General features: G+C 37.9%; 1 protein-coding gene across 2 annotated transcripts in view; it reads left to right on the forward strand.

Annotated features, from left to right (window-relative positions):
* The window catches only part of pnpla8 (patatin-like phospholipase domain containing 8), a 110026-nt gene extending 95949 nt beyond the window's left edge, over window positions 1-14077 (forward strand). For both annotated transcript variants that reach the window (XM_059977829.1, XM_059977830.1), the window contains exons 9-10: window positions 5682-5877; window positions 13214-14077. In XM_059977829.1, coding sequence (XP_059833812.1) covers window positions 5682-5877; window positions 13214-13488 — 471 coding nt within the window. In that variant the 3' untranslated portion in view covers window positions 13489-14077. The remainder of the gene's footprint in view (window positions 1-5681; window positions 5878-13213) is intronic.
* The last annotated feature ends 1483 nt before the right edge of the window (window positions 14078-15560 follow it).

Consider the following 15560-nt stretch of genomic DNA (forward strand, 5'->3'; position numbering starts at 1 on the left):
CACAGTGTTTCTGTTCATGAAAATAATCACAATCGCGATTGAAAATAGAGTGGAAATAATAAAGTGATCGGAAATAGGTGAAACGCCATCGATCATTGGAAAAAAGTTATGTTACGTTGGTCAACGATCAGAACAATTTTAAAGGATAAATTGAGAAAGGCTCTGCCCCGATGAAAGCTACAATTATTTCTAAGTAATGCAGTGGTTTAATTATTGGGTCTTGGAGTTTTGGGTTTTTGATCCTCCGCATCAACCCGGAATGGTGGAGAGCGCACTCGGGAGTGATCTGTCAATGGATCGAATTGGAGCCTGTCGCTGAACCATACGTTCTTAAGTGTTTTATATGCATAGAAAGGTAAATTATATACTAAGACAAACGTTTGACTAACTGACGCTAAATAATATCGGGTGTACCTGTTCCAATTTACTTTGTAAGAGTACTTCTGTTTTTTTTCTGATCCTGATCCACGATAACCCACGCATATCTTGCCGTATACTTTAAATCATCTCTAGATTACTTATAATACCTAATACAATGTAAATGCTATGTAAAATAGTTGTTATACTGCATTGTTTAGGGAATAATGACAAGAAAAAAAGTCTGTACATGGTCGAACAACAAGTGTTGGAAGAGCACTTCCAGGTTTTTGCAATTCATGGTTGGTTGAATTCACGCATGCAGAACTCGCGGATAAAGAGGGATACACACACACACACACACACACACACACACACACACACACACACACACACACAACTATACATTTAAAGAATTTAAGTTTAAAGAAATGTGCAATAATGCCAATTGTGGTCTCAACCACAGAATGTAAAACTTGCTATTTTTGTAATACAATAAAATCCAATATCTCATCTGTCTTTCGGTTGTTATACATGTATGCCACATAAAATAGCAGACAAAATTAATCTGTAGTTAAACGAGTACATTCATTTGTAGAAACTGTCAACAAGAACAGGAATGCCAACCATGTTTGTAATATCAGCCATAACTTCAGGCAGATGTTTCCATTCCTGCTGTGGTATATTGATGACTTTACCCATGCTTCTAAATTGGTACAGAATAAAGGGAAGCATAAAGAGAATGTAGATGTTTTAATACACAATTGAAAGCCTATCTGGATCGATTTTCATTCTTAGTTGTTGAATATAAACTCCCTGCAAAATAACTGCAGTCTCCTTTTCAGTTAGCTAATCCACCTGGATTAAAAGCAAAATGTGCAGTAATTTTGCTTCATTCAGTGACATCTGAAAAGGAAGGAATGTTTTTAATTTACTGATGAAAGTAGATCCTTTCCTTTTACAGACATCTACGGGCCTCTACTACTTTTAAGTGTGGTTTCCTGGATTATTTTGTTATTCTTGTTATTGTAGTTTAGAACACCTTTTAATACAAAATCAGGTTAATAGCATAGTGTAAAGAGGTATAGCAATTGGGAATGCATGACAGACAGATCAAAGATGCTGTTTATGCAGTGATCTTGCAAATTCATCATCTTCTTTTACACACTGTAAATTAGTTATTGGTAGCTTGGTCAGTAGAGATTTCAATTTCTGTACTTGGAAAAAGGAAGTATAATGAAAAAATAAATTTGTTGGGATAATTCTGTTCTTTTTTTTTACAATATTAGTTCCCATATGTTTCAAATTGAATTTATCATACAAATGTAAACAATAGTTCCCATGCTGTATGTATTGCAAACAACATTATTTTGGGGATAATCTGTCAAGCATTTTGTACTTTGAAGTATGTCAGATCATCCATTCTCAGCTTCCATGGAGTGAATGCATAATGTTAGAACCTTGAAGTTATTTTTTTTTTGGAGCCATTAATCATTCCATGTTACAGTTCATTTGCTAGATCAATGGGTACTTTGTAATCCAGGTAACATTTGAATGAAGTCTTGCAGACAATTTACAGGGTGCTTTGTACTCTCTCTTTACCTTGAATCGTACTTTTTATCTGAATGCTAGTTAATTGGCTTGTAAACCATATACACAATGATCTGCCGAGTCTACTTCTGCATGTACCCCAGAGCTGTAATAAAACCCCATATTGATTATTAATTTATCCTTTTTGTTATTTATTTGTGCAGCTGCATCAGTGCATTATAAATGGCCCTTGTTATGGTTAAAGAAATATTGTTATTTTCTGTTGCATTAGAACTTTATTTGAAGTACAATCCTATTAATCATTTGGCATTGCAACAAATTTTCAAATGTCGGAGCCCTTTGGCTGTGAATTTCAAAGTAGTAGTATTTTGGATTCAGTTATTAAGTTTTCATGTGCATAGGTACACGCAAACACCCTGTATGTTAGAATGAAACCAATGCAGACTAACTACTCCAATAAATGATCATTTACAGCCCAAAAGAAGTTGTATAAAAATAGATACAAAGTAAATTTGGCTCTTGTGAATTATAAACCATAATATGATTCAGTGTTCGATAATCAGAACATCATGTAAACAGTCTATCAAACAGGTCTCTATGGTTGACTCCCCATTCTGATAGTGCATTATGTACAGGCAGAGGGGTGAAGCTAAACACATTTCTTATTGGGTATGTTCCTATTGCTAACTTTGCCAGTTTAACTGTTGTGCCACCTGCTTGCTTACTGTTCTGCTATACTGGGTCGTAAGGTTATTTTGTCTGGAAATATTCTGGTCATGCAGTCTGTGTATGCAAGGCTGTAGGCATAGCAGGTCCAAGGATGAGCTTATGCCTTCATCAATGTATGAAGAAATACAACGAAATGGAAAATATTTAAAAGATTTAGCAGGAACTTTTTGTTACATTCATGTTTAATAACACTTTTAAAAGACCAGAAAATTCATGAGTTTTTCCTCAGTTAGAGAAATCGTTGATGAGGATCTGTTCAAGATCTTTTCTTTCCCAAGGTATTGGGTATATTGGTTAGGAAAATTATGAAAATGAAAGCAATTTGGTTTCTTTTAAATGATTAAGCCTAACATGGAACTTACCTTGTTTTACATTTGATTTTTTTTAAAGTAAAATATAGCAACTGAATAAAAAGTAGTATAAAGAGATTAAATATATCAGCAACCAGCTGTTTGCTCTAGTGATTGCTAAAGCCTTTTGTGAAATATGGAGTTTGAGATTCATGATCATTATGTTTTGTGGGGGTCATTTTAAAAAGGAAGCAAGGGAACTTGATCACAGATATTGTGTAGCTGATATTTTAATTTTGTTTCAATCTAGGCAAGTAGAAGAATATTAGGTTTCGGATATCTGTACTTCATATTTGATGAGGAAAGATAAAATCTGATATTTCATGTTTACAGAGGTTTGCATCATTTAGTGGACATTGAGCGACATTTCACTAGTGCCAGAGACAAGGGTCTGCAGATGCTGGAATCGTGCAATAAACATTCTGCTGGAGGAACTCAGTGAAATCAACAGGCGTGATGCAGAGTTGTGACCCAAACTGTCAATAATTCCCTTTCCTCCCACAGGTATTGCTTGACCCACTAGGTTCCCCCAGCAGATTGTTTGTTGCTGTTGAATAGTCTTTGATTCCTCACCACAAAATCAATTTCCCAGGTACTGTATCCATCCATTATTGTATTGGTTCCTGAGGCTAAATCAGACCAGTTGTAGTTTTGATTTCCTGGCAACAGTTCATCCACTCCTTCACTTAGATCTATAATATAGGCCTTTCCCCTGCCACCACCTCTGCCCCATCTTTCCCCTCACTTCCACTGAAAGCATTTCATTTTTTTCCCATTTAGGTACAACAGTCCAATTTCTCTTCTGCTAGCTTTGTCTTTTCTACCTTTTGTTAATGGAGTTCATTTGAAACTTGGTTTTCAGGAATTAACTATGGAATTAAATAGGTTGATAAAAGAAGCTGTTCCCATGTCTGAGGAACACAGATTTAGAATCTTTGGCAAGCAGTCCAAGGGAAGGCAATCCAATGAAATGCATTCATTTCAAGATTATAATACTGATGCTTTATGAGGCATTGGTCAGACTGCACAGAGTATTGTGACCAGTTTTGGGCCCCTTATTTAAGAAAAGATGTGCTGACATTGGAGAGGATCTAGAGCAGGTTAATGTGAATGATTGAAGGAATGAAAGGGGTAATGTATGAGGAGCATTTGATAGCTCTGAGCCTGTACTCACTGGTGTTTAGAAGAATGAGGGGGAATCACATTGAAAAGTATCAAATATTCAAAGACCTAGATGGAGTGGATGTAGAGAGGATATTTCCTTGAGCGGGTGAAGTCCAGGACAAGAAGGCACAGCCTTGCAATAGAGGGATGTCTATTTAGAGCAGAGATAAGGAGGAATTTCTTTGGCTTCTTCTTTCTTTAGGTGGTGAATCTGTGGAACTTTTTTCCATAGATGACTATGGAGGCCAGGTCATTAGATATATTTAAAGTGGAGATTGGTAGGTTCTTAATTAATAAAGGGTAAAAGGTCTCAGGAAGAAGGCAGGAGAGTAGTTTTGAGAGGGAGAATATATCAGCCATGATGGGGTGGCAAAGCTGACCTGATGAGCAAAAGGGCATAATTCTGCTCCTATGTATTATGATCTTATGGAGACATCATAAAAATTTCTTTACACCGTAAGTGGTTAGGATAATAACTCAATTGCTGAAGGGCTGGTGCGTATGAAATGAATCAGCACTTTCAGAATGTGCAAAGCTATGGGGAAAGTGTGAGATAATTGGACAGATGGGATCCCTTTACAAGTAATGAACTTCAAATCAGTGGGTCAAATAGCTGTCTTCTATATCTCAAGAACTTTTGTGATTTGATTGCACATATTCTGACACATGACAAATCCTAGTTACCCATCACCTTTGAAGATTTCTTAGCTACATTAGATTCTGGTCCACCAATGCTTCAGTTTTAAAATTCTAGTTGTTGTTTTCAAATTCTTCTGTCATCTCTGCTTCACTATGTCTGTCACCTCTTCAGATATTGTGATATTATGAGATCTCTGAGTTGCAATAATTCTCGTCTATAGGATTTATTTACAAGATTACAAGAGCTACGTAAATCAAGTCATTGTATTATCTATGCACCTTAATCAAATACAATTGCAATACAAAATCATTCTGAAAAAGTTTTGATGCAGTGTCCTGATGAAGGATCTCAGCCAGAAATATTGGCTGTTTATTCCTCTCCATTCCTCTCCTAACCTGCTGAGATCCTCCAGCATTTTGTATGTTACTTTGGATCTCCAGCATCTGCAGAAACTTTTGTTCATGATGCAGTGCCCTTAGAGTGTTTCAAAACAGATCATTATCTATTCCATCTATTAACATTCCAAATGGTATTTACAATCTGAGATTGGCATTTACATTCTGTATTATCGCATTTATTGGAGTTTCTGTTTTGCTGCTTCAGTCCTAATGTACCATGGACATCTTTGTGGCGTCTTTTTGGTATCAATTCAATAAATAAGATCAGATGTAGTTTAAATTCTGGTCTTAAAATTTTCAGTTGTTGGAAAAGTATTTTAAAACATTCAATTCAGATAATTGGAAAAAAAGAAAGGAAGGCAAGACACTTTTGAAAGGGAAGTGTTCCCTTTGAATTTGTAATATCAGGAAAAAGAAACTAATAAATATTCAGTGTTATGTGTAGTTATTTGTGTGTCATTATAAATAATTTTCACGTTTTCCCTCCATTAGGATGGCGGTTTGCTCGTTAACAATCCTTGTGCACTGGCCATACATGAGTGTAAATGCCTTTGGCCAAACACACCCATTCAGTGTGTGATCTCTCTTGGAACTGGTCGTTTTGAAACACTGGGGAAAAGCAGTGTGACTTATACCAGTCTCAAAACAAAACTGACTAATGTAATAAGCAGTGCCACAGACACAGAAGGTGAGTGACGATAAGTAAGACTGATATAAAAGATAATTTCAAATAATTTCACTAGTGAATTAACTTGGCTAACAGTGAGTTCTGAAACTCTGAACTTGTGCAATCATGATGTATAAATGAATGCATTTTAAAACGATTTAAAATGTAATTTAAAAATGTAATTATTTCAACAGATAACCATATAACAATTACAGCATGGAAACAGGCCATCTCAGTCCTTCTAGTCCGTGCCGAACACTTACTCTCACCTAGTCCCACTGACCTGCACTCAGCCCTTAACCCTCCGTTCCTTTCCAGTCCATATACCTATCCAATTTTACTTTAAATGACAATACCGAACCTGCCTCTACCACTTCTACTGGAAGCTTGTTGCACACAGCTACCACTCTCTCAGTAAAGAAATTCCCCCTCATGTTACCCTTAAACTTTTGCCCCCTAACTCTCAACTCATGTCCTCTTGTTTGAATCTCCCATACTCTCAATGGAAAAAGCCTATCCACATCAACTCTATCTATCCCCCTCATAATTTTAAATAACTCTATCAAGTCCCCCCCAACCTTCTACGCTCCAAAGAATAAAGACCTAACTTGTTCAATCTTTCCCTGTAACTTAGGTGCTGAAACCCAGGTAACATTCTAGTAAATCTTCTCTGTACTCTCTCTATTTTGTTGACATCTTTCCTATAATTCAGTGACCAGAACTATACACAATACTCCAAATTCGGCCTTACCAATGCCTTGTACAATTTTAACATTACATCCCAACTCCTATACTCAATGCTCTGATTTATAAAGGCCAACATACCAAAAACTTTCTTCACCACCCTATCCACATGAGATTCCACCTCCAGGGAATTATGCACCATTATTCCTAGATCACTCTGTTCTACTGCATTCTTCAATGCCCTACCATTTACCATGTATGTCCAATTTGGATTAGTCCTACCAAAATGTAGCACCTCACTCTTATCAGCATTAAACCCCATCTGCCATCATTCAGCCCACTCTTCTAACTGGCTTAAATCTCTCTGCAAACTTTGAAAACCTACTTCATTATCCATAACACCACCTACTTTAGTATCATCTGCATACTTACTAATCTACCACCCCATCATCCAGATCATTAATGTATATAACAAACAACATCGGACCCAGTACAGATCCCTGAGGCACACCACTAGTCACCGACCTCCAACCTGACATACAGTTAATCCACCAGTACTCTCTGGCATCTCCCATCCAGCCACTGTTGAATCCATTTTACAACTTCAATATTAATACCTAACGATTGAACCTTCCTAACTAACCTTCCGTGTGGAACCTTGTCAAAGGCCTTACTAAAGTCCATATAGACAACATCCACAGCTTTACCCTCGTCAACTTTCCTCATAACCTCTTCAAAAAATTCAATTAGATTTGTCAAACATGACCTTCCATGCACAAATCCATGTTGACTGTTCCTAATCAGACCCTGTCTATCCAGATAATTATATATACCATCTCTAAGGATACTTTCCATTAATTTACCCACCAGTGATGTCAAACTGACAGGCCTATAATTGTTATGTTTACTCTTAGAACCCTTTTTAAACAATGGAACCATATGAGCAATGTGCCAATCCTCCGGCACCATCCCTGTTTCTAATGACATTTGAAATATTTCTGTCAGAGCCCCTGCTATTTTTACACTAACCTCCCTCAAGGTCCTAAAGAATATCCTGTCAGGCCCCAGAGATTTATCCACTTTTATATTCCTTAAAAGTGCTAGAACTTCCTCCTCTTTAATCATCATAGTTTCCATAACTTCCCTACTTGTTTCCCTTACCTTATACAATTCAATATCCTTCTCCTTAGTGAATACTGAAGAAAAGAAATTGTTCAAAATCTCCCCCCATCTGTTTCAGCTCCACACATAGCTGTCCACTCTGATTCTCTAAGGGACCAATTTTATCCCTCACTATCCTTTTGCTATTAATATAACTGTAGAAACCCTTTGGATTTATTTTCACCTTACTTGCCAAAGCAACCTCGTATCTTCTTTTAGCTTTTCTAATTTCTTTCTTAAGATTCTTCTTACATTCTTTATATTCCTCAAGCACCTCATTTACTCCATGCTGCCTATATTTATTGTAGATATCTCTCTTTTTCCGAACCAAGTTTCCAATATCCCTTGAAAACCATGGCTCTCTCAAACTTTTAACCTTTCCCTTCAACCTAACAGGAACATAAAGATTCTGTCCCCTCAAAATTTCATCTTTAATGACCGCCATTTCTCTATTACATTTCTCTTCCCATAAAACAAAGTGTCCCTATCCACTCCTTCTAAATCCTTTCACATCTCCTCAAAATTAGCCTTTCTCCAATCAAAAATCTCAACCCTGCATCCAGTCCTATCCTTCTCCATAATTATATTGAAACTAATGGCACTGTGATCACTGGACCCGAAGTGCTCCCCACACATACCTCTGTCACCTGACCTATTTCATTCCCTAACAGAAGATCCAACACTGCCCCTTCTCTAGTTGGTTCTCTATGTATTGTTGCAAAAAACTATCCTGCACACATTTTACAAACTCCAAACCATCCATCCCTTTTTACTGTGTGGGCTTCCCAGTCTATGTGTGGAAAATTAAAATCTCCCACAATCACAACCCTGTGCTTACTACAAATATCTGCTATCTCCTTGCAAATTTGCTCCTCCAATTCTCACTCCCCATTAGGTGGTCTATAATACACCCTTATAAGTGTTACTACACCTTTCCCTTTCTTCAATTCCACCCAAATAGCCTCCCTAGACGAGCCCTCTAATCTATCCTGCCAGAGCACCGCTGTAATATTTTCTCTGACAAGCAACGCAACACCTCACTCTCTTGTCCCTTGGATTCTATCACACCTGAAGCAACAAAATCCAGGAATATTTAGTTGCCAATCACACCCCTCCTGCAACCATGTTTCACTAATAGCTACAACATCATATTTCCATGTATCAATCCATGCTCTAAGCTCATCCACCTTTCTTACAATGCTCCTAGCATTAAAATAAATGCATTTAAGAAATTCTCCACATCTTCCTCTCTGTTTATCTCTAACAGTACAAAGAACTTTACTGTCTTCTTTTTCTTCCTTCTCCCATACATCTGTTCCTACACTCTGGTTCCCCTCCCCCCTCATATCTGGTTTAAATCCACTGGAGCCTCTCCAGCAAACCTACCTGCAAGAATATTTGTCCCCCTCCAGTTCAGATATAAACCATCCCGCCGGAACAGGTCCCACCTTCCCTGGGAAACTGCCCAATTATCTATAAATCTGAAGCCCTCCCTCCTGCACCATGTCTTCAGCCACGTGTTGATCTGCACTATCTTACTTTTTCTAAACCCACCTGCATGTGGCACTGGTAGCAATCCTGAGGTCCTGTCCTTTAACTTAGCACCTAGCTCCCTAAACTTACCTTTCAGGACCTCTTCACTCTTCCTAACCATGTCATAGGTCCCTACATGGACCACGACTTCCGGCTGCTCACCCTCCCTCTTGAGAATACTGAGAACTCGATCCGAGATATCGTGGACCCTGGCACCAGGGAGGCAACAGACCATCCAGGATTCTCGATCTCTTCCACAGAACCTCCTACCTGTCCCGCTAACTATCGAATCCCTTATTACTACTGCTCTCCTCATTCCCTCCTTCCCTTCTGAGATGAGGGTCCAGTCTTGGTGCTAGAGATGCAACCGCTGCAACCTGTCCCTATTAGGTCATCTCCACCAACAGTATCAAAAACGGTATACTTGTTGTTGATGGGAACGGCCACAGGGGTGCTCTGCTCTTCCTGTCTATTCCCCTTCCCACTCCTGACAGTCACCCAACTATCTATCTCCTGATTCTAGGGGTGACTATCTCCCTAAAACTCCTATCTATTTCTGCCTCTGCCTCCCGAATGATCCAAAGTTCATCCAGCTCCCGCTCCAGTTCCCTAACTCAGTTTGTCAGGAGCTCGCCCTGACTTCCCACATCCTGCAAATGGAGCACTCAACTGCCCTAACTGCTGCCTCCATTACCTACTCCTAAGCTAATTAGATTAATTAAAGGAGCTTACCCAGCCTTACCTCACCTGGAGTGAAGCTCGTAGTCAGCCTCTTCTGGCTTTTTAAATTCCCCAGCTGATCTCAGAGGCCGACTTTCATGTGCCTGCGCAGTCTAGCTTCTTTGCCGCGATCAGTTAAAAAAAAACAGCTTCTCTCCAAGCTTCTTTTACTTCTTCCCTCTCCAATTCTTCCCTGCTGCGATTTAAATAACACAAAAAAATATAAGCATGTATTTTCTGGATGAAAATATTTCATTACCATTATGTCAATTCTAAATATTGGCAAGCTTTTGAAGCAATAATTTGCATTCAGAATATGTTTAAAGACCTTTAGTTATTCCAATATTTTGAATCCTTTTATTTACAGGATTCACCCCTGCCTTTGTTGAATTATTCTTGAGTTCGAAAAATGATACAGTATACCAAATCTTTTAAAGAATTGTTCACATTTTTTTTACATGTATTTTTCTTTAAACACGGTCCCGTGAATCTCACAAGCCACCGTGCCACACAGGAAGTTTAAAGTCAATGCCCTTGAATTATCTCAGAGGTTCCATTCATTAAGCTATTGCTATTCTCTAAGATTGTCCATTAGCAAGGTCATCATCATCTTTTTGTGCTGTGTCGTATGTCATGGGTGATCTCGGTCTCCATGACTATGACTATTCTTGACAGAATTTTTCTACAGAACTGGTTTGCCATCACTGCCTTCTGGGCAGTGTCTTTACAAGATGAGTGACCCCTGCCATTATCAACACTCTTCAAAGATTGTCTGCCTGGAGCTGTGGTTGCATAACCAGGACTTATGATATGCATCAGCTGCTCATACAGTCATCCGTCACCTTCTCCCATGGCTTCATGTGACCATGAGCGGAGGACTAAGCAGGAACTACACTTACAGGCTAGCAGAGGGAAGGAGCACCTTACCCCTCCTTTTACCTTGTCATCCAATTAGCAAGGTATCACTGCTAAACAAATAGTAATTTCTGAATCTTCAGTTCAAAAACAAAATCTCAAAAAATGCAGGTCATTTGGAAATAACATCTCAGACAGGCATAGGATAAATAACCTTCAAAGTCCATTACCTTAAGGCAACGCCTACCTTCATTTTTTTTCTTTTACATTGTATCTGGAAACTACCTTATCTTTTTCCAAGGCCACTGTTATCTAATAGGTTGCCAAAAATGGTAGCATTCTTTCAAAATATCCAGAATTATTAAATGTTAACTAATTTTTTTAAAGATTACTCTTGTAGTAATTAACTGGCTGGCAAGTTATTTTAATCTCTGGAATTTCATTGTGAATGGGTCTCACTGGATGTATAAAAAACATCAGACACTTTCCATTTTTTTCTTGAAACTTTCCTTGGGTTAAATATAATAGAATCTTAAGTGCACCAGAAACTGAATAAATAATGACAAAATAATGGATTTGACACAGTATTGATAACTGACTGCTAAAGTGGGAGAAATGTCAAATGCTTGCAGACATTAACAAGATTGAGAACAGTACTACAAATTGGTGTTCACTGCTGCTTTGATTTTCATGATCACAAAAGATTTAATTTTCCAATGGTTTTCTTTCTCTGGTCTTTTTTTTAAATAATGCCATCATTTAGCAACCACAATCTTCCTGTTCAATTCAGTTAAAACCATACCTTGTTATACTTCATCAAAGTCTCAGTGATCTATCCAAAATGAATTTAATATGTGTGCACTACAGATAAGAATATTTTTTCCATGTGAATAGTTTTATTGACAAGTAAGTGTTTCCACAATAATACAGTAATGAGGAAAATAATTTATAATTTAATTTGCAGTTCACTTTGAATTAATGAATATCGGATTCAAGATCTGATTATTCAGCTTGCAGCAAGACTAATCCATTAACGTGTCCTGCCCGTTGAATGAGTGCTGCATTTATCTCATCGTGCAGTGCATATTCAGAATTGCACACTGACCTTTGTTACAAGTCAAACCAGAGTATACCTGTAATAATGCATTTAATATCTGCTGTGATGCTTTACCTATCACTACTAGTTCATATTTTTGTCCATGGATAGTTAGATGCCTGGAGCATACAGGTTGGATACCAATGGCTGGCTCCATTTAAATTTTACTTACAACTTGCCCTATTCCTCTTAAGCTATGAAGGGGCACATTTTGATAATTGTAGCTGGTGGTGATGCTGAGATTACTCATTAGTGCAGCTGTTACTACTTATAGACCCAGAGAGGCTCTTTTGTTTGTGTTTCTATGTTGAAGCAATATTAAACTTTTGTATGATATGGTGGAGCTTCTCATTTCTCATAATAAATGTCTGAGGAATTATTTTCTACCATTGGCTCTGCAAGTTGATGTTGAATATTGGAGGCAGTTCACCAGGTTGATTCTCAGAATTAAGGCATGTATATAGCAAGGCTGAGCATGCTAGGCATCTATTCATTGGGATTAAGAAAAATGAGAAGGAACTGGATCAAAAATGAAAGGCGAGCATATTGAAACATATTGCTGCCTGTAGCAGAGATGTTGGTAGCACAGTAGGCTCCTGAACTAGTGGCAAATGGATTCCTTTTGTCATTTATATCTGCAAAATTATTTGAATTCAATAAGACAGATAGAGTGAAAGGTTTTAACAACGGGAAGGGTAGTGTTAGTATCCCTGGCAGTTTTAACGTTGTTCCTGGTTGGAGGTAAAAATCAAAAACAAGATACCTCTAAGAGTTTCAAATAGAGGAGTTGGGATGGGGCAGTGGGCAATGTTTTAGGGCCTTGATGGTAGAGAGGATAAGTTGTGGTCAAAAGATCATCACTTAAGATCTCAAAATTACTCATCATCTGGATGTAGAATCATGAATCCATTAATTAAAATGCTGTGCAACACAATACAGAAGTCTTCTTCAAATGTGATGAGGGCGATTGCGCAGGATGTTACACTGACACATTATGCTGTAATTTGATGCTGAAATACAACAAAATATGGTTATCATCTGCCCTAGGTTGGAGTCAAGAACATCCATTGTGACAAAGTAACATGCATGTAAAATATTCTGGAATCTGAGGAAATAAAAGATCATGTGGCTCATTGAAGCCAAATCTAGTGTCGGGCTTTGAAACCATGGTACTAACACTGAAAAGTGTAGACAGTAATACATTGCATATACCTAACTTTACTTTTCCATATGCCACATGAATCAATATTTTTGCCGTTCTTCATTTCTGTGCAACTACTTTTTCTAAGATCTAAATGTTTATTTCAGAAGTGCATACCATGCTCGATGCTCTTCTTCCTCCTGATACCTATTTCCGTTTCAATCCTTTCATGAGCGAGGATATAGTGTTGGATGAAAACCGTAAGGAGAAGCTAAATCAGCTGCAAATGGATGGGACACGGTACCTTGAACGGAATGAACTCAAGCTCAAGAAGGCTGCCAAAATTCTTGGTCAGGAGAAGGACGTGCTTCAAAAAGTAACTGATTGGTTCAAATTAAAATCAGATATGTATGATGGCCTTCCTCTGACTTCCAAGTTGTAAATTAAAATTCTCATTTCTGGATTCCAGTTAGTGATAACATCAGTGTATTCCATCATACTGAAATTCAATCCATGCTTAAAACCTTAGTAGCAGTAAATAATTTGTGTTAATACTTGAATTAGCTCTGCTTTTATAACAACTAATGCTGTTTGTTCTGATTAAACATCATTCATTCTCATCATGCTTGTAAAATACTGATTTCTTTGTCATCAATTGATGTTCATGTGATGCTCAGTCTATTTTGTGGCTGTAGTGAGTCTATTCTGCTTTGGTTTGCATTAATTTTTCATTTTGTGCCATAAATATATTTATAGATGAGATAGACATAGTTTAAACAGTAATATGATCATGCTGGTGAAAGTGTATTTTGTTAATTTACTCTGAAAAATTGTACCACATAATTTTCAGCCCCTAGCACTTCACAATATTTCTGCGGAGAAGAGTTTGAAAACCATATTAGTATAGGCACTTGAGCACAGTTTGTTGTTTAACAAATAATTCAGTTACCCTGTTTACCGACACTATTGTAATATACTGTAAAAAATCAATTTCCTTGTGCATATCAATAAAATTTCTAGTTCAAAATGTGCATGTGATGTTTATGTGTGTTCTTAGTTGGTGTTTGGACTTCAGTGTTTTTCTCCCCCTCCCTTCTGGAGTCATTGATATTTTACCATTGCTGTGTACCTTCAACCTCCTACCCTAAATTTACATTATTCAATCTGCAGCTATTCATTCAGAAAGAGCATCACAATCTTCTTGTCTGGTCCATTTGCAGAATTTGTCTTCTGCCCTTTGCTTATTTGTCTTTGTTTATGTGTAGTTCTTCATAAATACTATTGTATTTCTTTATTTTCCTGTAAATGCCTGCAGGAAAATGAGTCTCACTGTAGTATATACAGGTGTCCTGTTTTTTGAACACTCGCTATTACGAAAGACCTACATTAGTTACCTGTTTTCGCTAACACAAGATGTTTTCACTGTTACGAACAAAGGCAGCGCACGCCAAGCAGCCAAGCTCCTCCCCTGGAACTGCATTCCAGCTGACATTGCTTAAACACGTGTCTCTGAGCATCTGTGCTTTATTTCGATTTATTTTGTGCACCTGTTAGCAAGATAAGTTCTAAGGTATTAGAAAAGCCTAAAAGAGCGCATAAGGGTGTTACACTTAGCGGAAAACTAGACATAATAAAGCGTTGTGATCGTGGTGAACGAAGTAAGGACTTAGTGAGTTTGCCTAAGGGTTTGTGGAAGTTGACGAAGATGATTTTGAAGAGGTTTTGGCATCCCATGACCAAAAACTGACAGAAGAAGAGCTGATGAAGAGGAAAGGATAACAATTGAAGCCGAACGCAGTAGCGAACGGCCCGAAAGTGAAGTTGTTCAGGAACTGAACATGAGTCAATTGTGTGAGATTTTTGCTGCGATTGAGAATGCTGCAATGATTGCAGAAAAGTATGACTTTAATTTTGAAAGGATTCGTAGGTTTAGGGCATATTTGCAGGATGGTTTGAGTGCTTACAAAGAACTGTATGATAGAAAAATGCGCAAGGCTAAGCAGTCGAGCATACTGTTATTTTTCAAGCTTTCCACATCAGCCACAGCAGACAACGAAACTCAACCTTCGACATCAAGGCAGGCAGATATAGAAGAAGGTGACCTGCTGCCCTGATGGAAACAGATGATGATGAGATGACACCCCAGTCTCCCACCATCCCAACCTCCAATGACTCAGCCTAATCACCATCATCAGTGTGCTCACTGTCTTCCTGATTCCGGTAAGTGACGTACATTATTTCTACTTTGTATAGGCTGTGTATTTTTATGTGTTATTTGATATGATTTGGCAACTTCATGGCTTAAAGGTTACTGGAAAAGAGTGTTTCTGCCGACAGCGCTCGTGCCGTGTGTTTCTGCTGAGAGCGCTTGCGCCGAGTGTATTTTAGGTTTTATGTGTTATTTGGCGTGATTTGGTAGGTTATTTTTTGGGTCTGCAAATGCTCACAAACTTTTCCCATATAAATGTAATTGCTTCTTCACTTTACAATATTCCGGCTTATGAACCATTTCAT

The sequence above is a fragment of the Hypanus sabinus genome, chromosome 8 (genome assembly GCF_030144855.1).
Source record: "Hypanus sabinus isolate sHypSab1 chromosome 8, sHypSab1.hap1, whole genome shotgun sequence".
Lineage (NCBI taxonomy): Eukaryota > Metazoa > Chordata > Chondrichthyes > Myliobatiformes > Dasyatidae > Hypanus > Hypanus sabinus.